Here is a 26,427-nt window from a genome sequence, read left to right as displayed (position 1 = left end):
ATTCATTTTGAATTGTTTAGTGGATTAAAATAAGGTCAGTCTTTAAGAATATATTTTTTTAAATTCGCTATCTCAAAGTTACTTTATCATTATTTTGTTTTCTGTATTTGATTTGACCTCGTTCTCATTTCTGGCCCTTATATTTAATTCTCAATCATTCACTGCAATTGGTAAAGAAGATACTTTGTTGGATGTCTAGTTCATTCATGTCCCATTTACTTTTGTGTCATTTTCAACTTTCACTCTCAGACCTTTGAGGGCAGAAATATTTTGACACTAAGGTGGAATATCTAATATTTGTAATTGTTTGTTCCTGTATTATGATGAGATTCAGTGAAAATACAGGAGCAAGCAAACTAGCTCAACTTTAAAACATCTTCTTGTCACCACGCTTGAAGTACGATCTGCAGTTTTGCACTCTGTTACTCAACTTGGAGTTAACGCAGCATAAATTCACGATTTACCGTATTTCCCGGCAATGAAGACACTATTTTTTCACCCAGAAATAAGGCACGAAAATTTACCTGCGTCTTGGAGGCCGAAGGTTAGGTTGTTAGCCAAGAAAGATAGACTTGGCTATCCCTCAGTACAGCAACATCAAGAACAATATTTGAAAGACGCCCGTAAATAAAATTTATTATTATTATTATTATTGCTGGCAGCTGATGGGAAGTGGCTGTAAAGTGAGAAGCAGCTGTAAAAGGACAGCGCCACTAGGGGGGAGGGAGTTTCTTTCGTGTGGGTAGTCTGGCCTGGGTCAGCACGGCCTGGGCTGCACAAATTGGCTAGGCCCCAAGGAGTAAAGTTGCGAGAAGGGCAGGAGCATTGAGAAGAAGGGGGTCGGGGATCATGCCAGCAACTCACTCACTCACTGCTGCCGCAGCACTCCGGGCGCGGAGCCACCGCATCGTGGCCGGGGAGGGAAGTAGCTCAGGTGGCGGCGAACGGCCGCCGGGACTGGACCGGCACCTCAGCCCCTTCTGCTGGCCTGCCCGCCAGCCCGCCACGGCACAGGCGAAACCGCTGGAGGTGATGGTTGGCGGGTAGCTACTCAGCGGAAGGCTGGCTGCTCTGTCCTAGGCGCTCTCTCTCTACTAGTCCCAGAGCAGGCGACCTGGCCGTTACAGCCAATCCTGGGGCAGGCGACTTTGGAACTGCAGGTAGTCCCGGGGCTTGCAGGTGACCTGGGCGCTATACCAGTCCCGGGGCTCGCAGGCGACCTGGGAACCAAAGATCATAGAGCTCCACTCCGCTCTATGATCTTTGCTGGGAACTGCAGCCAGTCCCGGGAATGTGAAGGATCTGGGAACTGCAGCTTGTCCCAGGGCACGCAGGTGATGTTGCCAACTCCTGGACTAAACCAAACCCTTGATCCTGTCCCGCCATCCTTTTCTTAAAATTTAGCAACTTAAATTGGGGGTGCGTCTTCGACGCAGGTGCATCTTCATTGCCAGGAAATACGGTATATGTTGACAGACTGGGTAGTTGGACATAGGGAAAACAGGTTCAACTATTTGGGACTGAGAAGATGCACACCATTACGAATTTTTTGAATGCTCTAACTCGTACAACTGCATTCCTTGAAATGCTGATTATAACCAAGGCTAAGAATGACTCCAGCGGAATCAGAATTAGAGAGAATAGTAAATTTGTGTTACCAAGAGACAATTGTTTTTGGAGACTGGCCTATCCCTGCTCACATTTCCTATTTTATATGACTTGCCTCAACAAATTCTTGTCTCATTGATTCACACTGCTCACAATTTATTCTAGGACATTACTAGAATATTTTTTATTGAACTTACAAACCATCTCCAAGGTGTTAACATCTATAGTGCCCCCAACCACACCTCCCTTGGAATCTAGCTGAGATCTTCCTAGACCAACAGACATTGATATTTCTCTGTCTCTTTTGCTGCCCACTGATAGCCGTCCCTGGCTCTTCAATCCACTGGTTGTCCACCTAAAATAGAACAATGGCAAGAATTTAAGAAATATATTTTCTGCTCTTTAAACTAGTTAACAATGTATATACACTATAAAGAAGAAACAGTGGCAATAAATATAAAACCTATGCGCAGAATCAAAACTGTTTGGATATACAAGACTATGGAACGTAAATGTAAGTGTCTTGGCTTCAAGCAGTCTTGGTTTTACAGGACCATATTTTGTTGGTATATGCATGGAAGAGGTGACATGAGTCAGTGCTGGTTTTGGGACCATCAGATGAACAGAGATGCCCCTAACTTAAAGAGTTCAATTAATTTTAATTATTTTAATTGACTGAAATTGAAAGAGTTCAATTAATTTTAATTGTTTTAATTGACTGAAATGTCTTTTCTATGTGAGTAGATCTGTAAGTAACATTTGGCACAGAATGGTATTTGTTTGAACTTATTGATGGTTTTACTTTGATACGAGGGAGGTGAATTTAGTGATAGTTGGGCCAAGGGTTTTCTTCAGGCCAAGACCAATTCAGATGCAGGGTTAATCCAGTATCGGTTTGTACCATGTTCTTGTCACTTTCTGTTGGATTTTAGTTGGTTTTCAACGACACATGGCACATGGCATTGGGGGTTCAGTATTGATGTGGATAGAGAACTGGCTGGCAAACAGGAAGCAAAGAGTAGGAGTAAACGGGTCCTTTTCACAATGGCAGGCAGTGACTAGTGGGGCGGGTAGCAAATGTAACCCCACTTTTTAAGAAGGGAGGGAGAGAGAAAACGGGGAATTACAGACCAGTTAGCCTAACATCGGTAGTGGGGAAACTGCTAGAGTCAGTTATTAAAGATGGGATAGCAGCACATTTAGAAAGTGGTGAAATCATTGGACAAAGTCAGCATGGATTTACGAAAGGTAAATCATGTCTGACGAATCTTATAGAATTTTTCGAGGATGTAACTAGTAGCGTGGATAAGGGAGAACCAGTGGATGTGGTGTATCTGGACTTCCAGAAGGCTTTCGACAAGGTCCCACATAAGAGATTAGTATACAAACTTAAAGCACATGGCATTGGGGGTTCAGTATTGATGTGGATAGAGAACTGGCTGGCAAACAGGAAGCAGAGAGTAGGAGTAAACGGGTCCTTTTCACAATGGCAGGCAGTGACTAGTGGGGTACCGCAAGGCTCAGTACTGGGACCCCAGCTATTTACAATATATATTAATGATCTGGATGAGGGAATTGAAGGCAATATCTCCAAGTTTGCGGATGACACTAAGCTGGGGGGCAGTGTTAGGTGTGAGGAGGATGCTAGGAGACTGCAAAGTGACTTGGATAGGCTGGGTGAGTGGGCAAATGTTTGGCAGATGCAGTTTAATGTGGATAAATGTGAGGTTATCCATTTTGGTGGCAAAAACGGGAAAGCAGATTATTATCTAAACGGTGGCCGATTGGGAAAGGGGGAGATGCAGCGAGACCTGGGTGTCATGGTCCACCAGTCATTGAAGGTAGGCATGCAGGTGCAGCAGGCAGTAAAGAAAGCGAATGGCATGTTGGCTTTCATAGCAAGAGGATTTGAGTATAGGAGCAGGGAGGTTCTACTGCAGTTGTATAGGGTCTTGGCGAGACCACACCTGGAGTATTGCGTGCAGTTTTGGTCTCCAAATCTGAGGAAGGACATTATTGCCATAGAGGGAGTGCAGAGAAGGTTCACCAGACTGATTCCTGGGATGTCAGGACTGTCTTATGAAGAAAGACTGGATAGACTTGGTTTATACTCTCTAGAGTTTAGGAGATTGAGAGGGGATCTTATAGAAACTTACAAAATTCTTAAGGGGTTGGACAGGCTAGATGCAGGAAGATTGTTTCCGATGTTGGGGAAGTCCAGGACAAGGGGTCACAGCTTAAGGATAAGGGGGAAATCCTTTAAAACCGAGATGAGGAGAACTTTTTTCATACAGAGAGTGGTGAATCTCTGGAACTCTCTGCCACAGAGGGTAGTTGAGGCCAGTTCATTGGCTATATTTAAGAGGGAGTTAGATGTGGCCCTTGTGGCCAAGGGGATCAGAGGGTATGGAGAAAAGGCAGGTACGGGATACTGAGTTGGATGATCAGCCATGATCATATTAAATGGCGGTGCAGGCTCGAAGGGCCGAATGGCCTACTCCTGCACCTAATTTCTATGTTTCTATGTTTCTATGACATGCAGCAGATTTCCTTCCAAGCGTGCTATTGATTAACATGTTCTTTTCACACCTTAGGCTGAGGACGTTTCCTGGAATCTGATTATTGTGCGTTTACATTGTTTTTGTACAGGTGACCCTATGAAGGTCCAGACCCCTGCCTTATACATGGGTGAATTCTTGGCTGACCCTTATACCTAGGTTTATGCAATTTTATTCCAACCATTTTGAATGGTCTTATGTGCATTAAGGATTTATACACTAACAACATATTTGATAGTTTCGACTACCTACACAAAAAACATGGCCTCCCACATAATCATTTCTTTAAATATCTTCAGGTTCGCCACTTTGTCATGAAAAAATGTCCTTCTTTTCCTGATCTCCCTCCTGTCACAGTGTTGGATAAACTCACTCTTACCTTTGCAAATAAAGGACTGATCTCTGCAGTATATTCTCAATTGATGTATTTAGGAGATCAAAACCTGAACAAAGTTAAAGCTAGGTGGGAGGATGACCTTGGTATGGATCTGTCTGAGGAATGCTGGACAGAAGTGCTGAAAAAAGTCCACTCCTCGTCATCATGTGCTAGATTGGGGCTCATACAATTTAAAGTTTTACACAGGGTTCATTTAAGCAAAGCCAGGCTTGCTAACATATATCCAGGGACGGACGCTGGCTGTGACAAGTGCTCGTTCTCTCCAGCCAATCTAGCTCATGCATTCTGGTCTTGCCCCAAACTTGTTAACTACTGGGCAGTGGGTTTTAAAACCATCAGTGAAGTCCTTGGGATGACAGTGAGACCTTGCCCGCTTGTAGCTGTATTTGGTGTAACAGACAAAACCTTGGGTTTAAATACAACCCAGTCTGATATCATTACATTTACATCACTTTTGGCCCGTAGGAGAATCTTGCTGGTCTGGAAATCTACTACTCCTCCATCTGCCGCTGCTTGGCTGGAAGACCTCATGTTTTTTTTTACGGTTAGAAAAGATTAAATTCACATTGAGGGGGTCTGTGAAAAAGTTCTATTTGAAATGGGAACCCTTTTTTTTATCATACTTTGAGGGTCTAAAGGAACTACCTATTGACTGAGGGCACTTGACAGTAAGTGGGGATCTGCCTTTATTCTGTTTTGTTACTTTATTATTGTTAAAAAGTGCATTTGATTTTGTGATATATTTGGATTGTGAAAAAATAAGCTGCCAAGGGGTGTTTAGGGAGGGTGGGTTAGGGTTATTTTGTTTATATTATTATTATTATTATTTATAAAAAACAAAATGGAGGAAAATGTAATGCCATACATCAGATGTACTGTGAATCTTTTGCTTTTTTCCCTCCAATAAAAAACTATTAATTTAAAAAAAATTTAAGAAAATGAAATGCACTGCCAGGAAAGCAGTGGAAGTCGATTTAATTGCAGAATTCAAAGGGGAACTGGATATTATCTGAAAGTAATAATACGGGTTTACAGAAAGAGGGTCGGACAGTGGGACTAGTTGTGTAAAGTTAGTAAAGGCTCCTGAGGCCAAATGGCCTTCATTGTTGCTGTTTTGCTTTTTGCATTACGATGAAAGTGAAGCAAGGAGGGCAATTTTTCTCCTGTTGATCACTAAGTCTAAATTAATGCTGGCGGCCAGATGATGAATGTCTAAATACCCACAGAAGTAACAGCTTTAATGACAGGAATGAATAGCATGGTTCAGAATGCAAGTCTCCATCACCACAGGTTTCTTATAAAATAACTATATAGACACTGAGAATATTAACAATACTCTTCGACATTCAGTGAACCAAGATAATAATGTCTGACATTCTTGTGCAGTTCTTGGTGGCTTATATCTACCAGTTGCATGGCCAAGTGATTTTAAGGAGTACTAGACCAAGTGGGACCCATTGGGCCCCGTTCCCCCAACTCAATATTCCACCACTCACCCATAGCCCCCAACTACGCTGGCGCGGCTGACGGGTTCATGTTGTGACGACAGAGATCCCCGTTGTGACGTGGGTCATGGCAACCCTCCCCCAACTGCGCCTCGCCTTCCCTCTTCCTACCCCTATCCTCCTCCATTCCCCCTCATCCCCAGCACACCCTCCCCCTCTTCTTCACCCTCCCTCTTCTTTCCCTCTCTCCTCCTCCCCCACTCCCTTTCCCCTACTCTCAGTCACTCCCCCCCCCTCCCCCTCTATATCCCTGCACCCCCACTCCTCAGCTCCCCCATCCCACAATGATAATCGTGTTTATTTTTTTTTAAATGAAACCACCCCCCTATCCAATGAATATAGCAATTATTTATTTTTTTTAAACATTTTTTTTTTAATTTAAATGAACTTCGGGATCCCATTGTGACGTAATTGTGTGGTGGAACACTACTGACGGGCAGGGCAAGTGGGAAACAGGTTTTTAAAAGTGGTTTTTGTGAAGTTTAAAATGTCAATAACATAAAATATACCATCAATCTGAACGAAACGTGTTTAATTGACATCACAGGACAATGGTGAGTAAGGTGGTGCAAAAATTGTAGCGCTATCGTGTACCGTTGTTGCGCAAATAGAGGTACAAACCAGGCAAACAAATATAGCAACAGATATAGAAACAAGATGAGAGTTTTAGTAATAGATAGATATTAAAAAAAGGTCTGTCAAATGGCAAGAATTATTCTGGATATGCTAGAAAAACAAGACAAAATTATATAGAATAGAACAACCAGCAGCTTTATCTCTCCACAGATGCTGTTCGATTTACTGTCCATTTTCAATTTTGTTTCTGGTTTCCAGTATTTTGGTTTTGGAAGACATAATGCCACTTGGTTAAGCCATGTGGAGGGCATGTTCAAGTTTTATGTCAGGAAGAAAACATTTACACAGGGAATTAGAAACCGTTGATGCAGGTTTTCAGGAAATGGGACCACAGTTCTGGCATCATTAACAATTTTACAGCAATGGAAATTTACATTGTGAATTTTTAGATATACAAGACAAACTGAACTTAAAAGTCTTTTCATTAGAATCCAATCTGCCATTGATGAGTAAGCCAACAATATTGGCATTATTCGTTGCAATAACCAGCAGTGTCATCTTCTAATAGTTTTATAACAAAACTTCTGTTTGAAATTGTAATCGTTGCACTAAATTCAAGTTTAAAATTATCCAAAGCAGGATCAGTAATTTTAAACACTTTAGTTCACATTCTACCATTTTAACACATGCATTCAATTCTAAAATGAGAGATACAGGTTTAAGTTATCTATGTTGTCAGAAAAAGAATTGTATTCATAACATCTATGAGTGACTAAAGAACATTACTTACGTAGTATTTCCCATAACGTTACTCATATTCATTTGAACGTTTAACTGCTTCAGATTGATTGCAAAGACCACTAGTGTCTCCCATGGTGCAGCTTGCTGGTTTGCTAATTTTCCATTCTTATTGAATGCTGTTGTGGATAGTTTGGTAATAGAATCTGCCAACAACAGAATATCTGTATTACTTTCAATCAGAAGGGTGAAGCACAATGAACAAATTATTCATGTTATAGGACATTCTATGAAAATAAAATAAATGGATTAAATGATAATTAATTGTTTACTCTATTGTAACTCATTACACAATTAAAGCAAGCCTAGATTTCACCCAGTGATATTGCTACTTATGTTTCTTTTTATCATATTTGGTCACTTATTGCCTAGATCTCTGCAACTGTAGATGCCCGACAAGTGCCTGCATGCTCACCATGTTCTTCACATAGCTAATGAACATTCTGGAGTTGGACAGCCATACTTTGTGAGGAATGAGTTATCCAGCAGTAGGAAAGCATGCTGCACTGATGGGTATCTATAGAATTTGCTGGGAACATCAGTAAGACATGTTCCAGGGAGCCTGCATACAATGCCCAGCTCCAAACTGTGTCAGCTGCATGAAAAGTATGGAGAGCCTGTATCACTGCATGGGGGGTTCCGTCAACAAGACAGGAGTGAGTCATTTATATCCTTATGCCCCTGTCCCACTTATGAAACTTGAACGGAAACCTCAGGAGACTTTGTGCCCCACCCAAGGTTTCTGTGCGGTTCCCGGAGGTTTTTGTCAGTCTCTCTAATGGTCGAAAGTGGTTTCCGCTTCTTCTATGTTCTGGCGATTATTTCAAAAAATTCAAAACCGTGCTGCGACTAAAAATAGGTTGCCGTTTTAAAAATCGGTAATTTTTTAGTCGAAGCTGGTTGCGATGCTAGTTGAAGGTGGTTGCCGGAGGTTGCAGGTAGTGGAAGGTAAGATGTTTAAGAAGGAACTGCAGATGCTGGAAAATCGAAGGTACACAAAAAGGTACAGAAAAACTCTGGACAAACCAGTTCATTTTGCATACTATCCGCTTAAATATTCACCCCTCTAATATAAACACAAAGGATGGTAGATATCCTATATATGAAGGTGCAGCGTAGCAACATGTCACGATTTTTTCAACAGTATTTTCTAAATCCACAATCTCCACTACGCATCAGAAGGGCAAGGATATCAGGTATATACAAAAAGCTGAAGTAACTCAGCGGGACAGGCAGCATCTCTGGAGAGAACAAACGCGTGATGCTTTGGGTCGAGACCCTTCTTCAGACGACACAAAACATCACCCATTCTTTTCCTCTAGAGAAGCTGCCTGTCCTGCTGAGTTACTCCAGCTTTTTGTGTCTATAACTTTGGTTTAAACCAGCAGCTGCAGTTCCTTCTTACAGATATCAGGGATATAATACGCTCCCAGCAAGCTGAATGGAATTGAATCGATTACATTTTATTAGCCAAGTATGTATACATACAAGGAATTTGCCTTGGTGCTTTGCTCGTATGTAACAACACGATATACAGTAGACTATTAAAAATAAAATATTATAATTTAAACATGTGAAGAATGAAATAAAATACCAGAGCAAAAGGAGGCTGTTGAGTAGAGCTACTTGTGGAAAAAAATCTGTTTTTATGTCTGGCTGTAGACAGTCCGGAATCACCTTCCAGAGGGAAGTGCTTCAAAGAGTTTGTGGCGAAGGTGAGAGGGGTCAGAGATGATCTTACCTGCCCGTTTCCTGGCCCTTGCAGTGTACAGTTCGTCGATGGGGGGGGGAAGGTTGCAGCCAACAACCTTCTCAGTTGATCGAACGATGTGCTGCAGCCTGCGGATGTCATGCTTGGTGACTGAGCCAACCCAGACCATGATGGAGAAGGCGAGGACAGACTCTACGATGGCAGTATAAAACTGGACCATCATTGCCTGTGGCAGATTGTGTTTCCTCAGCTGCCACAGGAAGTACATCCTCTGTTGGGCTTTTTTGACTATGTAGTCGATGGTGGCCCCCCATTTAAGGTCCCTTGAGATGATGGTTCAAGGAACTTAAATTACTCCACAGATGTGACTGTGATGTTGTTGATAGTGAGTGGGGAGAGGGGAGGGGGAGCTTTCCTAAAGTCCACAATTAATTCCACCGTCTTAAGAGCATTGAGCTCCAGGTTGTTGCGATGGCACCAGGATGTCAGCTGTGTCACTTCCTGTCTGTAGGCAGATTCCTTCCCATCCTGGATCAGTCCATTCAGGGTTGTGTCGTCTGCAAACTTGAGAAGCTTGACAGAGGAGTCTGTGGAGGTGCAGTCGTTGGTGTAAAGAGAGTAAAGGAGAGGGGAGAGTACGCAGCCTTGCGGTACTCCTATGCTGAGGGTCAGCGAGTCTGAGATGTGCTTTCCCAGCCTCACATACTGCTTCCTGCCTGTCAGGAAGTTGGTGATCCATTGACAGAGGGGTTCAGGCACAGTCAACTGGGAGAGTTTGGAGTGTAGTAGCTCTGGTACAATGGTGTTGAATGCAGAGCTAAAATCCGCAAACAAAATCCTTTCCGCCTAGGTGCTGGAGGATGAAGTGCAGGCCTAGGTTGACTGCGTCATTCTATACAAACTTCCAGCAAGGGGTTTGTGATATTTTTCAGGTGGGCCAGCACAAGTCTTTCAAGGGTCTTCATGATTATAGAGGTCAGTGCGACAGGCCTGTAGTCATTAAGACCAGCAATCCTTGGCTTTTTGGGTACGGGAACAATAGTGGAGACTTTGAAGCAGGCAGGGACAATGCAGGTTTGCAGGGACCAATTAAAAATGTCTGTGTAGACTGGTGCCAGTTGTTTGGCATAGAGCTTGATTTCTTGCAAGCCCTTCCACACTGAAGAAGAGTCATTAGCTGAGAACTTGCTCCTCAACGTCTCAGAATATCTTTCCTTGGCAGCTCTGATTCCTCTTCTCAGCTTGTACTTGGCCTGCCTGTAGAGGTCTGCATCCCCACTGCTGTAGGCTTCATCTTTAGACTGGCGGAGCTGCTTGAGTTCTGCTGTAAACCAAGGCCTGTCATTGTTCAACCTGATCCGGGTCCTAGTGGGAATGCAACTGTCCTCACAAAAGCTGACATATGATGTCACGGTATCTGTATATTCATCAAGGCTGGTGGTTGCTTCCCTGAACATATTCCAATCAATGCAGTCAAGCCAGGACTCGCTTGTCTACTTTTGCATTGTTCTCGCAACAGGCTTAGTAGATTTTAGTTTCTGCCTGTAGGTCATAATAAGGTGAACTTAACAATGATCAGAGAGTCCCAGAGCTGCACGGTGAACAGAGTGATAGGCGTCCTTAATTGTAGTGTAGCAATGATCGAGTGTTCTCTCCCCTCTAGTGGGGCAGGTAATAATAATAATAATAATAATATTTATTTATATAGCACTTTTCAACAAAACCAGTATTTGAACCAAAGTGCTTTACAGAGATTGATTAAATTAATTGAACAGATCAATGCAATAAATCCATACAAATCAAAAAAAGAGAAAAAAGAGAAAAAGAAAAAAGACACAGAAACAGTACACTATAGAAATCAACATGAAACGTCCCCCCACAGCAGAATTCACTGTGAGGGAAGGCACCAAAAATATCCAGTTCTCCCCCTCATAGTCCACCCGAGGTCGGGGGGGCCTATATCTGGCCTCCTCAGCCAGCCCGGTGTCTTCAGGCCCTCTTGCCGTGAAGCTGGATCATCGGCGTCGGTGAACATCCATCAGCGGCCAGGACTGAAGCGGCCGCTTCCCCCCCGAAGACTGCAACGACCAAAGTTCACAGGCCGCGCCGGCCGAACCCCCGACACTGGCGATCTCGGATCCCAGGCTCCGCGGTGCCGTCAACGGTCACAGTGCCCCGGAGATTACCGCAAGGCGACCCGGTAAGGCATCGCCCGCTCCTTGTAGATGTCCCAGCATCTACACCGCCGTCGAAGCTGCAGTCCCCGCAGGAAACGCCGCTCCAGCGCTGCTCCAGTTCGACTAGGCCGCACAGAGAGGACGAAGATGCGGTTCGGAGAAAAACCGCATCTCCGACCAGGTAGGACTGGGGTTAAAAATAATTTCCCCCTTCCCCTCCCCCACCCACCACATAAAATAAGACCTCCAATAAACACCTGATATGAACAGGACTAAAAATAAAAATAAATAAGGGTGAAAGGACGGACAGCAGGAGGAGCGGCCATACACAACGGCGCATCACCCCCGCTGTCCGCCATCTTGATGTGATGTCTGTATTTTGGAAGCTCTCGGCCGAGGTTAGCTTTGTTAAAATCCCCACAAAACAATGACCATGGAGTCCGGGAAGTCACTCTCTACTCTCATTACCTGGTCAGCTCCACTCTAAGTCACAAACCGTCCTAATATTGAAGTATATCGCCAGTCCTTCACTGACAAAATCAGTTGCCCCCTTCCTAAAAGGACTCTGAGAGTATCTTTACATGAGACAACAACTCAAGTGGACAGTTCACCATTATTTTCTCAGGCATTTAAGGATGGGCAATAATGCTAACATGCCAGTAACATCTACATTTAAACAAGATTGTGCACTGACATAATCTCGTGGCAGCTTTCACAGCTACCTGGGACGCTATAGCATCCTGGTTTTTTGGGCCATAGTTGACAGGAGTTAATAGAAACACACATCTAGCAATCTATTATCAAGTGGGTGGAGTCTAAATTCTAATTACAACAATTATGAAACAGGAAACATACAGCTACAAATTAAAGTGTCTTGCTTGACAAAAATAAATCAAGCAAACTGACTGGTTAAAATGACAATCTTCATATTTGATTTAATTGTGTATACACCATGTTTATCAAAACTATTTCACATTATATAGGCACACGGATTTACTTAACATCACTACACATCTATATCTGTACCTCTTCTTGAAGCGGATGAATCGGAGATTGTCCGAGATCGGATCACTGAAGGGGATTTTACACTGTGCATCATGCCAGCTGGTGATGTACTGTTAGATGATGCGTGATCATTGAAGACATTTGCTGTCTGAGCCACGTGCGGGTAGCTAGAAGACTGTGTTGTTTGATCCCAGGTACGCCAATAAGCCTTGCGTGTTGATTCAGGAGAAAGATGTTGGCTTTCTAAAGAATCCGGAGTTACGGGTCCGGAAGCTTCAATTGTTTTTAAATTTGATAATGTAAAAAAATAAATAATTAAGAAACGATAAGAAGTCAGTTTTTCACACAGAATAACAAATAGTCTCCAACAGAATGAAATGCAAGATTAAATGTTGTTATTAGTCTGATTCATGACATCAAAATAATGCAGCTTTTACAGGCATATAAAACCACAGATCCATGGAATCCCAGCATAAAAGAACGGCAGTGGCTTATCACATTTGTGGCAACTACATGAAATAAAAAGCTACGCAAATAAGCACAATATCCTCTCTTTTTCCACAACACTGATAATTGTTATTGTGCACTGTGGCATAGCTAGTACAACTTCCAGTAAATAGGATTTAATCCTGATTTGCTGTCTTTATGGATTTAGCATATTCTCCATGCATGCATGGGTTTCCTCCAGGTGCACCGGTTTCCCACCATGTCCCAAAGATGCTAGGGTTGATGGGCTAACCACAAACTATAAGTTATCCCTTGTATAGGTGAACAGTAGAATCTGAGGAGAATAAAATTACGTGAGTATAAATGTTTGCTCGATGGTCAACATGGACTTGTTGGTCTGAAGGGTTTGTTTTGGTGTTGTATTATTCTATTTATGATAAGTCAAATTTCTTCCAAAATACAAGGGAATCACATATACATCATGCATTTCTGTCTGATAAAACAAAACATATTATAAAGTAATTACCGTAACAAAAGTGTACAGTTCTTCTCCTGTGATACACTGAATCTTAACCAGAGACAAATCTCTTTCGTCACCTCCTCAAAAAACTCACTCAAGTTAATAAGACACGACCGCCTTTGCTCAGTCCGCCTGAACCTACCTGATCTCCTGGTTGCTAAACACATTAATTCTCCTTTCCATTCTCACACAGACCTTTCCATCCTCGGTCTCCTCTATAGTCAGAGTGAGGCTAAACGCAAATTGGAGGAACAGCATCTCATATTTCGCTTTGGCAGCTTAATGAATATTAATTACTCACACTTCAGATTGCCCCACCAAAGTCGCACTAGTTTTCACCCAACAAACAGCTAACAATGGGTTGTTAGCCTGTTTCCTTTCTCACCGTCACTTTTTTGCATATCTTTTATTCTTTGTTTTTTATCTCTCCACATCATCGTCTATATTTCTCATTTCCCTTATCTCTAACCAATCTGAAGAAGGGTCTCGACCCGAAAAGTCACCCATTCCTTCTCTCCAGAGATGCTGCCTAGCCCGCTGAGTTACTCCAGCTTTTTGTATCTATCTACGGTTTAAACCAGCATCTGCATTTCCTTCCTACACAATTACAAAGCCATGCTGGCTATCTCTAATCACCCCATTCTCTTACAAATAGGAATAAATCCTCTCTCTCGAAGAATTATTTCCAATAGTTTCCCTGCCCCTGACGTGAGGCTTGCTGGCCTTCAGATCCCTGGATTCTCTCTACTTCCCATCTTAAACAAAGGACAATTGGCTACTCTCCAATACTCCAGGACCTTGCCTGTGGCTAGAGAAGAAACAAAAATCTTCTTCAACCCTGCAATCTCCTCTCTTGCCCTGTGATAGATCCCATCAGACCCTGGGATCTTATCCACCTTAATGGTCTTCAAGAACCTCAGCACTACCTCTCTTTCGATTTCATAATTCCCTCGCATATTTGTATCCTCCAAGCTGATCTCACTGCCCTCCAAGTTCTTCTCATTGAATACAGATGTAAAATACTCGTTTAGTGCCCCACCTACATCCACTGACTCAGAGCATAGATTTCCTCTATCTGTGAGTGGTCCTCCCTTCTCTCTGGGCACCCTCTTATTTTAACATTCAAATAAAAAAAGTCTTGGGATTTTCATCTCCAATGACATTCCCCTTTTGGCTCTTCTAATCGCCCGCTTGAGTTCTTTCTTTCTCACTTTATATTTATCATAAGCCTCATCTGATGCCACCTTCTTAAACCTGACATATGGTTTTACTTTTACTTTCTGACCAAGTCTACAATCTCCTTGGTTATCCACAATTCCCTTACCTCGCCGTCCTTATCCCTCCTCCTCACTGGGAACATGTTGATCCTGCACTTTAATCAACTGGCCTTTAAAAAGCTTCCCCATGTCATCTGTGGACTCACCCAGTAACTGCCCCCATCTAATCCTTTTGCCCTGTCAATATTGGAGAAATCAATGTCACCCACTACAACATTCTATGGTTCTTGCATCCTTCCGTAATCTGTCTAACTATCCAATCATCTATCTCCCGCTGGTTATGCGATGTTCTATAATATAATCACATAACAGCAAATTCTCACTTCTTAATTTTGAGCTCAACCCATAATGCCTCAGTAGACGTACCCACCATTATGTCCTCTGAGTACTGCTATGATATTCTCCCCGATTAGCAAAGCAACTCCTCCCCTCTTTTACCTCCCTTTCTCTCGTCTGAAACACTGAGCTACCGGCATTGTCCCTCTCACAACCAAGTTTCTGTAGTAGGCACAATATCATAATTCCAAGCGCTGATCCAGGCTCGAAGCTAATCAGTTTTACCCACAATACTCCTTGCATTGAAGTAAACACACGTTCTTCATTCTCCCCATATTCATGAATCTCTCCCTGCCTATCCTTCCTTTAAGATTTACTTTCAATAACGTCCACGTTTTCATCATCCCTTCCATTTGCTGACCTGCTGCTCTGGTTCCCACTCACCTGCCATTCTCGAGTAGCAATAGCAAACCTCTCTGCAAACACCTCCCGTTGAGGTACCAGCCATCCCTCTCGTACACGTCACCTCTGCCCCAGAAGAGATCCCAATGGTCCAAAATTCTGAATCCCTGTCCCCTGAACCAACTCACTTTCATCTGCCATATTTTCCTGTCCCCACCCTCAGTAGCACGTGGCACAGGTAATAATACAAAGATTATACCCTCAAGGTCCCGTATCTTAACTTTTTGCCTTACTCCATATATTCATTTTGCAGGACATCATCTCTTTTCCTACCTATGTCATTTGATGTTTCAGACTGAGATGAGGTGCTGCCTCACAGGTTTGGCAGTGGAGGTTCAATCCTGACCTTTGCTACTGCCTGTGTGAAGTTTGTACATTCTCTCTGTGACTTGTTGAAAGTTAATTGGCCAGTATAAATTGCACCCAGTGTGTAAGTGAATGATAAAATCTGGGGGGGGGGGGGGGGGGGGGTTGATGGAATGCAAGGAGAATAACATGGATTAGTAGGGTTCATTGTAGGATTAATCTCGGCGGATGCTTGATGGTTGGCATGGAAAGGGCTGTTTCCATGATATCTTCATTACTCTAATCTTTGGATTATCTCACCTGGAAAATTGATTGTCTGATCACCTAGGAAGAGTCGTCGAGCAATGCTTCTTCTGTACCAGGCTCTTGGAAAGGCTAGAATTTCACTAAGTCTACGCATATCATACTTGAAGGAAGCAGATCCTATGTCGCAGACAGCTGAAGGGGAAAAATGTAGAGTTAGGACACAGTACGTCCAAATACCTCATTAAATTTGTTGAAAGGATCGAGGAAGAAAAATATTATACCAGAGATATTAATTAAAGTGGTTTCCATCTTGCTGTTAATTTTGATTGGTGTTTGGTTGTCAAACAATGAACCCCCTCCTGATCGTCTCATCCGGGATAAGCTAACTTTCACAAATTCTAGGTTAATACTGAGAGAATCCTTACGGCCCGTGACAGAGCTGGCTTCCTCATCCACAGCACCTGCAGTATGAAAAGATGATCAAGAACACATTTATTTATTTTCTTGTTATCTTGTTATCATGTTATTCAGAAAGTGGAATGAAAACCCGAAAGTCCAAGTTTGAAAATGTATTCGTCGAATTTCATTCCTTCTTTACAAACTTGACAAAATTATTTGGCCATTATCTGGAGTTACCATGTTAAGGACTATAACTAAGAATTCCAGCAATACAACATCATAGGGTTCAAATATATGCTAACTTACTTATTTTACGATAACTTAATGAGAAAAAATATCCTATACTTTTCCTTTGCATACCACAACACACCAAAAACGTCAAAGCTCAGCCTCTTCTGTTATATGAAGAAATAGCAGAGAAATATTTGTGAAATGCTTACACTGATATATATACAAGCTTATATATGCACAACTATGTATTATCTTATTAAGAATCTGAATGAACTGTATCTTTCCAAATGTTGTAAATAATTTAACCATACAGAATATTTTTACAAAGGTTTTGGGTTTAAATTTGAATAAATATGTCAAAATTAGTGTAATTCCACAGAACATTTTCCAGAAGCATTAAAAATAACACAAAAGTATAAAAACACTTTGTTGGGCCTATTTACCAGCTGCGCTTGTGCCAGGAGTCAGGCCAGTAACTGTTGTTTTCTGCTTCCCAGTTCCATATGGATGAAAAACGTACAGAGAGAAATCCGACATACAAGCTGTAAAGCTCAGCCCTGATGCCGTGGTGCTGGAGTAAGAAAGATCAGATTGACTACTGCTGTGTCGGCTTCTTCCAAGTGGGCTTCCAAATCCAGAAGATGTACCTTCAAAGAGATGTTCGTTGATGAACACAAGAGATTAATTGACCAGATCATAAACATATGTATCATACATCTGGACAGCACAAAATATCACTTTATAATGATAGATTCATTCTGTAGATTATCTTTAAAAGGTTTGGATTCGTTTAAAATCTTTAAATGAAGGTCACTTCCTCTAATCATTTAAAAATTTGCATATGTCTAGTCTGTTTTTTTGCATGGAATTTGGTGTTCAGTGGCAAAGTGGTGGGACTTGTGTTAATTTTGAAGGAAAGGGTATCCACAAAGATTCAGCAGTCTCTGTAACATGGATTTAATCTTTCTCAATATAGAGTAGAGTGCATTTCCCAACATTTGGAGTATTGTATTCAGTTCTGGACACCTTGTTATAGGTAAGATGTTGTCAAGCTGGAAAGGGTGCAGTGAAGATTTACAAGGGTGTTGCCAGGACCTGAGAGGGTAAACATGCTAGGACTCTATTCCTTGGAGCACAGGATGATGAGGGGTGATCTTATAGAGGTGTACAAAATCATGACAGGAATATATCGGGTAGACGACAGAGTCTCATGCCCAGAGTCGGGGAATCAAAAAACCAGAAGTCATAGGTTTAAATTGAGGGAGGGAAAGATTTAATTGGAACCTGAAGGGTAACTTTTTTTACACATTCCATACACCCAGGGTGGTGGGTGTATGGAATGAGTAGTTGGGGGAGGTGGTTGAGGCCGGACTATTGCGTTTAAGAAACATTTAGACAGGTTCATGGATAGGACAGGTTTAGAGGGATATGGGCCAAACGAAGCCAAGTGGGACTAGTGCAAATGGGATATGTTGGTCGGTGTGTGCAAGTTGGGCTGAAGGGCCTGTTTCCACAATGTATGACTCTATAACATGAGTTGCAGTCAGACATTACCTCAAAGGATTGTAGAAGCAAGGAACTGCAGATGCTGGTTGTCTTTGGAAAGACATAAAATGCAGGAGTAACTCAGAGGGTCAGGCAACATCCCTGGAGAATATGAATAGGTGACATTTCAGGTTGAGACTCTTCTCCTGTCTGAAGAAGGGTCTCGTACTGAAACGTCACCTATTCATGTTTTGCTCGGATGCTACCTGACCTGCTGAGTTACTCCAGCATTTTGTGTCTTACCTCAAAGGCTTATTTAGCATGCGGCAAACTAGGAACAATTTTACCAAGCCACTTAACCTACAAACCTGTATGTCTTTGGACTCCCAGAGAAAACCCACGCGGGTCACGGGGAGAACATACAAATTCTGTACAGACAACACCCGTTGTCAGGATCAATCTGTGGACAGACATCGCGTTCCTGTGCAAACTGTTCTATATTCTATGATCATAACTTTATTCTAATGCTTTAAATATTTTTACAGAATAAAGATCATGAAATATATTATAACTCTTACTAAAAGTATATTACATTTTTTAAGTCAAATATGTAGTTTAATTGTAATTATGGTTACCTATAATTAACAATTAAAATTTATATTACAAATTATAACTTTACTATAATTTATTACTTCTCAGTGAGAATGGTTTATAATAACTCGAGTTCTTGGAAATTCAGTGATTTGCACAGAATATATTAGCTAAACCAACGTACACTCTGTGGAGGTGCAAGGTATGGCTGGCAATAACATTAGATGCACATGCATGTACACACTCTTATTTCATACTGCAAATTTAGTGCCATTAAATCAGTTGAACGGTTAAAAATTAATTCAGTAGTGCCAGGCACTTGAAATCATGCTATATCTTCTTCAGAAGTAAATAGTCTTTGTTTGCTATACTGTATAAATAGTTTTCCCATTGTGAGGAATAAACGTTCTCGGACGGCACGGTATCGCAGCGGTAGAATTGCAGCATTACAGCTCCAGATACCTGGGTTAGATCCTGACTACGGGTGGTGTCTGTACACAATTTGTATGTTCTCCACGTGACCTGCGTGGGTTTTCTCTGGGAGTCCAAAGACATACAGGTTTGTAGGTTAATTAGCTTGGTAAAGTTGTTCCTAGTGCGTGTAGGATAGTGTTACTGTGCGGGGATCGCTAGTCGGCATGGACTCGATGGGTTGAAGGGCTTGTTCCCTTACTGTATCTCTAAGCTAAATTAGACTAGACTACATTACCCACATACCTGATTTACTGGCAGCAGCTTTTAATACAGTATGAGCAAGCAATGTAGTGGCACTAGCAGATACTTGAGTTCCATCGAATGCATGTGAGAAACCCAAGCTTTCCAGTTCACTTCTATTAGATGAGAACACCAAGTCCAGCGAAGGCAGCTTCAACATACATTCAACTCTTGATACAGGTAAACAGCTGAACTTGATCTGTGATGGCTGCAGAATACACATAGAAAGTTTTCAAAGGTTTGCAAATCAATACTAAAATACATTGGATCCATTGTGCAATTACAAATCAGCATGCTAAGTGCTGATTTGCTGGTAAAGTTCAAATAATGCTACTTTCAGTTCGTTCAGAAATTGAAGTATATACTTGACGTTAAATATACTATTGCAAAATTAGTTCATTCATGGAGAGATAATGATTACAGAGGAAATAAAAAGCATGACTGAAGAGGTAAAACCTAATAACAAACTCCAAAACAAAACGATTAAATTACTCATCAAAACTAAACATTGCAAATGCATGACATATTTGCCATTTGGCACCAGATGCAGCCATACTGCAAGTCAAGGGTGTTATGTGACCACCTTTCTCTAATCTGTTGTGTCAGACATAGCAGTATTCAATTTGGAGATACAGCACAGAAATAGGCCCTTTGGCCTCTTGTCCGTGCCGATCAAACTGCTCCATCTACACTATTCCCAACTGCCCACATTTAGCCAAATCCCACTAAAGCTTATCTGCCCTTGTTCCTGTCCAAATATCTTTAAAATGCTGTGATAGTGTCTGCCTCAATTACCTCCTCAGGCAGTTTATTCCATATACCTATCACCCTCTGCATGAAAAAGGTGCCCTTCAGATTCCTCTCTCACCTTAAATCTACACCTTCTAGTTCCTGATGCCCCTGAAGTCTGACTTTTCCCGTTATCATCTTATGTACCTTTATAAGATCACCCCTCATCCTCCTGGGCTCAAAGGAGTAAAGTCTTGGCCTGCCCAACCACACCCTGTAACCCAGGTGTTCAAGTCCTGGCAATATGTTCGAAAATCTTCTCTGCATTGACCAAAATTGAACACAATACTCCAAATATAGCCTCACCAATGTCTTGTACAACCGTAGCATAACATCCCAACTTCTATACTCAATACCCTGACTGATGAAGGCCAGAGTGCCGTAAGGATTCTTGATCACCCTATCTATATGTGACGCCACTTTCAAGGAAGTATGCACCTGCACTACTGACCCACAACACTCCCCAGTGCCCTTCCATTCACAGTGAAGGCCCTCTGGTTTGACCTCTCAAAATGCATTAGCTCACACTTATCTGCATTATCGCTGTTAACCATTCCTCTGCCCACTTGCCCAACTGACCAAGATTCTGCTGTAATCTGATAGCCATTTTCCACCCACTTTAGTGTCATCTGCAAAAGTATTAATCCTTCCTTGTACTTTCTCATCTAAATCGTTGATGTAAACCACAAACAATGGGCCCAGCAGCTCAGGGATGAACCAGTGCTTGGATCCCAGCCTTTTCCAACATATATCAATAATTTGGATTCAGGAAAACAATTAATATTTCAACATGTGTTCATAACAGTAAATTGCATAAGATTATGAAATATGAGGATACAAAGCGGCTGTGAAACAATCTAGATAGATTGAGCAAGTTAGCAAAATACATGACAGGCATTGTATCATGGAGAATTGTGAAGTTATCCACCACCCACAGGTAAAACAGAGAGGTGCCTTATTATTTAAATAGTGTTAGAATGAGCAGTGGTGATATACAAAGAGGGTTGCGTGTTCTTGCTCACCAATAAGAAGGTAAATTATATATTATCCTTCTTAGCAAGAATAATTCAGTATAAGCTCGAGGATATCTTGTTACAATTACACAGAGCCCCTTGAGACCACTTCTCTGGTGGTCTATTTTGGTTGCCTTAGCTAAGAAAGGACACATTTGCCTGGAGGAAGTGCAATGAAGGTTCACTAGATTGATTCTTCAGATGGCAGGACTGTTGTGTGAGGAAAGATTTGGACAAAAAAAGGATGATTTGTATTCACAAGATTTCAGAAGAATGAAAGGGGATCCAATTTAAACATTTCTTACAGGCTTAGCAATTTGGACACTGGGAGAATATTTCTCTTGTCTAAGGAGCCTAGAATGAGGAATTATAATTTCAGGATATGGGAGAGAACATTTATAACTTTGAAAAGGAGAATTTTGTTCATTGACACAATGGTGAACCTGTGGAAATCACTAGAGGAACCACTTATGGAAGCCAAGTCACTGAAAAAGGAGATAGATAAATATCTGGGCACAAAAGGCAAGAAGGGGCATGAAGGGAGTGGTGGAAGAGTTTTCATTATAGTTCACAGAACTATTATTTACCAAATTTAATTCATGTTAGAATATTTTTTTAAGTATTATTACACAAATATGTACCGACAAAGACACTTCTCATATTCTTGAATGTGCCAAAGCATTCAAACTCAGCTGACAAATTAGTAACATTTTTGTCACACAGCACACACATGCGACCACTTTCCAACAGAAACATTCTTACTCTGCTCCTCTTTCTATCCTCAACCGAAGAAACATTTTGGATTGGGGATTGGCACTGACCAGAAACTCCTGCATTGTTTTGCTGCAATATGTGTATCGTCTACAAGACATAATGCAGTCATCTGCATCGTTGACAGCACCTATCAAACAAAACTCTGCCATCTGAATGGACGAGGTTAACAAACATATTATAGACATTATATACTTCTTTAAGATGCATATTACCCAAATGTACAAAATATATTACTATTCTTTTATCATCACCATCAAGTCAAAGGTCTAGCATTCTATACCTAATAGCAATATAGGAGTTACGACATCATACAAACTCTCTTCCCTGTGTCCCATCGGGATTTGCACCTCCATTTCTCTCCTTCCCCCCTCTTGCCATCCCCTTCCACCTGTATTCCTTCTCCAGGCTTCTGAATTTACACTTTTTCTATCCTTATCTCACACTTTTTAATCTTTTCTTGTCCAACTATCTGCCGATCAAATTCCCCCCACATCTATATGCGCCTATCATTTGCCTGGCGTTGTCCTGCCCATACATCTTTTTCAGCTTACTCTCTGCCCCTCCCGCCCACCACCACAATTAATCTGAAGAAGAGTCCTGGTCGGAAATGTCCCCTATCCATATTTACCGTAGATGTTGCCCTGACCTGCTGAGTTACTCAAGCACTTGATGTCATTTTTTTGTGTGATGTAGTAACTGGTTTATGGTAGCATAATCAAAGCCACTTTATTAAATACAATTAGGAACAGGAAATCCTGGTCTTTCCAATATTCTATGCACGCATAAAATGTTACAGGAAATATATATATTCTTACCTGTACCCTTATATAAACCACAACATCTACTGGAAATGAGGAATAGGCCGATGTGGATGAGGACACTAGAGATATTGTTGATTCTTCCAAAGCATCTTGAACTTCAAACTGTCCCACATCCTCATCCTGGGAGCTGAGAGCTGTTAAGCCAGATATCAGTATTTTTTTTATTTCAAAACTGACTTAGAACAATTTAATGTATTGAATTGAAGATGTATCAGATTAAAAACTTAAAATTTAGTCAGTAGTTTTCCAAAATATTTAACGTAATATCAAAGCTTTTGTTTGCATTGCTTAAATTAGTGAAAAATTATTTAAAAACAAAAAAGGTTTTGTGTTATGCCTCAACATTCAAGAACAACAGACAGCCAAACATGTCATCTCTGGGTACCCGCTCTACCACCCACCAAATGGAGCTCAGGGCCTGGCAGACATTGACCCAGAGACAACAACCTGGCTGCTACACACCCGGCTTGGAATCTAACTATTCCTTTGGTTTATGTTTCATTCACAAGAAGAAGATTAAAATGTTACACCTTGAATATCATTTTCTTGACCGCAGAATTTCAGGCCCAAAAATAAGGTGATGATGGAAGGAGGATGGTACAGAAGTGGTGAAATTGAAGATCAAGAATATGTCTGAGATTTGAAAAATAAAAAAGGATTGAATGTGGTATATTGAAACACGACATCACTACCAGGTGGCGCCACCAGCAGTCTGTCCTTTCTTCTTTTTGTTATTTTCAGTAAGTGAAAAAAGTATGTTTTAGTGTTGCTTGGTTTGCTTTATGTGGGGGGTTGGGGGAAACTTTTTTTCAATCTCGTACCTCGACGGAGATGCAATTTTTTCCCCGTATCGTATCTCCGCCCCACTGCGGTCCAACATCGTGGAGTTGCCGTTCTTTCCTGAAAACCGGCGGGCGCTCCAAGACGCAGGAGTCTGCGGGACTTTGACATTGCGGAGCTTGCGATCCCTTTGCCGGGATCAAAGTTCCAACCACGGGGCCTGGACACTTTAACATCGTGAAGCCTGTGACCTCTGGTAAGAAGAGGCCGACTCGGGAGCTCCATGCCAGGGAGAGAGTTTAAACCGCCCCGACGTGGGAGTTTCGATCACCTCAACGAGGACTTCGATCGTCGGATACGGGGGCTTTGATTGCCCCGACTGCGGATGGTTTGATTGCCCGACCATGGGAGAACAAAGAGGAAGAAGATTGAACTTTATTGCCTTCCATCACAGTGAGGAATGTGGATTTCACTGTGGTGGATGTTTATGTTAACTTTTATGTGGTTGTGTGTCTTGTTACTTTTCACTTAGTATGGTTGTATGGTAACTCCAATTTCACTGTACCCTAACTGGTACATGTGACAATAAACTCACCTTGAAATATATCTTGTTTAAGAAGGAACTGCAGATGCTGGAAAATCGAAGGTACACAAAAAAATGCTGGAGAAACTCAGCGGGTGCAGCAGCATCTATGGAGCGAAGGAAATGGGCAACATTTCGGCCCGAAATGTTGCCCATTTCCTTCGCTCCATAGATGCTGCTGCATCCGCTGAGTTTCTCCAGCATTTTTTTGTGTACCTTTGAAATATATCTTAATGGGTAGGTCCAGAAGGCATAAAATAAGGTGGTTAGTCATCAGTAGATTGTTATCTATGATTAGCACATTTAGATCAATCGAAGACATTTTATTTTGAGATACCTGTGTAATTTCTTTCAATTGGAGTGATTGGAATTGTTTCCAGAGCTTTTTCTAGGAAGTCCAGCAGACAAGGACTAATGACCATTTCTTCAGGAAGAGATTGCAAAGCAACCCAAGCATAAAGTTTTGCTGTTTTCACACTCCCTGTCCCTTTCCCTTTGGCTGCAAGGAAAATATAATGATTTTGTTAACATGAAGTGAAATATGATTTCTTTATATACAACATTATTATAATTTTCTACAATTCTGGTAATAATAAAATAAATTGAAAGCCACTGGTATGAAGCATATTGAATTTATATTCAAGATCCACATTCATGTATTATTTGCTATTGGATCAAAATTTACTGTTTTCTTTCTATTAGCACTTTAAAATATATTGTTCTTTACTCTTTACACTGACTATCCTGTGGGCCTGACAAACTGCAGCACCCACAATATTTTGGAGAATGTGTTCCAGTAAAGATTATCTTGTATAATACAACATAAAACAAGAAAAGGAAAACTTGGACTAGCCAGAATTACATTTATAACAACCCTCTATGTCGAAACGGAAATATTTGTAAATTTGTAAAAGTCCCCAACGAGCACCATTTTAAATTTATTATATGTTAATCGTCATTAGAGATTAGGAATGCCATATTCTTTCTTACTCTAATGACATGCTTCTTGCACATTTTTGTCTTTGGATATATTCTTAATTATCTTTTCTCCCAAAGCTAAATATTACTTCTCTTTAAATGCAATTCACGGCAAAATACAGCCTAAAACACAGAGGTACAAAAGCCCATAAAGTTGCGTTTATAGAGGGATACGACTTTATAAATTAAATACCTGATGATATAGGGGGAAGTTGGGGAGGAAGCAATAAAGTGGGCTTGGTGCTGGTGGTCGTGGGTTGAGAAGGAAGGCTTGTATCTTTCATTCCATATAGTTTTGATTCTTTAGAGAGAGTTCTTGGCAAAGACGATCCTCTGGAAGCGTTTGGAGAATCGGTCTTCAGTGTTTTGGAATTGTAATGCAGCTGTTGAAAGATTGTCGCTGTCAGAAATATTTGACTCAACTTGGAACTATTACAACATTTTGCACTCAAAAATGGCATTGAGAAACAAAGTTAATGGTATGTTTCAAAGTCAACTGGCATGTCAAAAGTTGCCCAAGCTGTTTTGTGTTCATGATTAGTCCCTCAAGAGATGAGATTCATGCATGCAAGATCCAGCCACTGTTCTCTGAGGATCAGAAACACTCTGTTCAGGAAGTTGACAGATAGAAGCTAAGTTTACAACTATCGCACTGTGTGATGAGGTCAGTAGCGAGTATGGGCAGTTCTTCACTGGCAGGAAACTCTGGGCCATTGATAGTCTATAGCTAATTCTAATTGTTTTGGACATGTATATTTCCTGTAAGAATAGAACGACAGATTTATTTACTTTCTTCAGAGATCTGGCCATTGAAAGGGGGGGAATTATGCCACTGCACTCCTGACCAACCGAGAGTAAGAAATGTCATTACAAATTCAGGGTTTAATCAAGACATTGCAGAAGATATCAGCAATCTTCTGATTCTGAAGATATCAGAAAATATCCTCTGATTCCGATCTATTAGAAAGAAAATCTCGGATTATAATAACAAAATACAACTGTTTTCAAAGTTTTTTAAATGTTGGAAGTTCTGGATATTCTTCTGAGTTGTCCATCTATACGCCTTTTTGCTGAATGTTATTCACATTCCAGGTAATGCATTGACAATGGATAGTCAACTGTTTGCTAGGATTTTGAATGCATGCTCAGTAAAGCAAGGGTTCTAAGTGACCTGGTGGTTAGATGTGAGCATTGGTTGCAATGGCAAATCACAGACAAGGTGGAGTTGTTCTACTCAGTGTCTCACACTTACACCAGTGCTGTCCAAAGTACAGATGCCAATCTACTCATTTGAATGGTGTTACAAATACTTAAAAAAAAAAAATCCCAGGTTAAAGTGTTTAAATTACTTTCTATTAAGGTTTGTAATATTTTAATAAGATCATTCAAAAGAGGAAGAA

At 41.3% G+C, this 26,427-nt stretch overlaps 1 protein-coding gene across 2 annotated transcripts in view; it reads right to left on the bottom strand.

Annotated features, from left to right (window-relative positions):
- kiaa1109 (KIAA1109 ortholog) overlaps positions 1-26,427 on the bottom strand; it is a 298,241-nt gene that overhangs the window by 24,460 nt on the left and 247,354 nt on the right. For both annotated transcript variants that reach the window (XM_055647191.1, XM_055647198.1), the window contains 10 exons: positions 25,221-25,410; positions 24,387-24,548; positions 22,681-22,820; positions 19,293-19,497; positions 16,943-17,146; positions 16,151-16,330; positions 15,924-16,061; positions 12,357-12,608; positions 7,435-7,588; positions 1,806-1,963 (listed from right to left, as the gene is read on the bottom strand). In XM_055647191.1, the coding sequence (XP_055503166.1) occupies positions 1,806-1,963; positions 7,435-7,588; positions 12,357-12,608; positions 15,924-16,061; positions 16,151-16,330; positions 16,943-17,146; positions 19,293-19,497; positions 22,681-22,820; positions 24,387-24,548; positions 25,221-25,410 (1,783 nt within the window). The remainder of the gene's footprint in view (positions 1-1,805; positions 1,964-7,434; positions 7,589-12,356; positions 12,609-15,923; positions 16,062-16,150; positions 16,331-16,942; positions 17,147-19,292; positions 19,498-22,680; positions 22,821-24,386; positions 24,549-25,220; positions 25,411-26,427) is intronic.

This window comes from Leucoraja erinacea, chromosome 1 (genome assembly GCF_028641065.1).
Source record: "Leucoraja erinacea ecotype New England chromosome 1, Leri_hhj_1, whole genome shotgun sequence".
NCBI classification, from domain to species: Eukaryota; Metazoa; Chordata; class Chondrichthyes; order Rajiformes; family Rajidae; genus Leucoraja; species Leucoraja erinaceus.
This window is presented reverse-complemented; position numbering and strand designations above follow the sequence as displayed.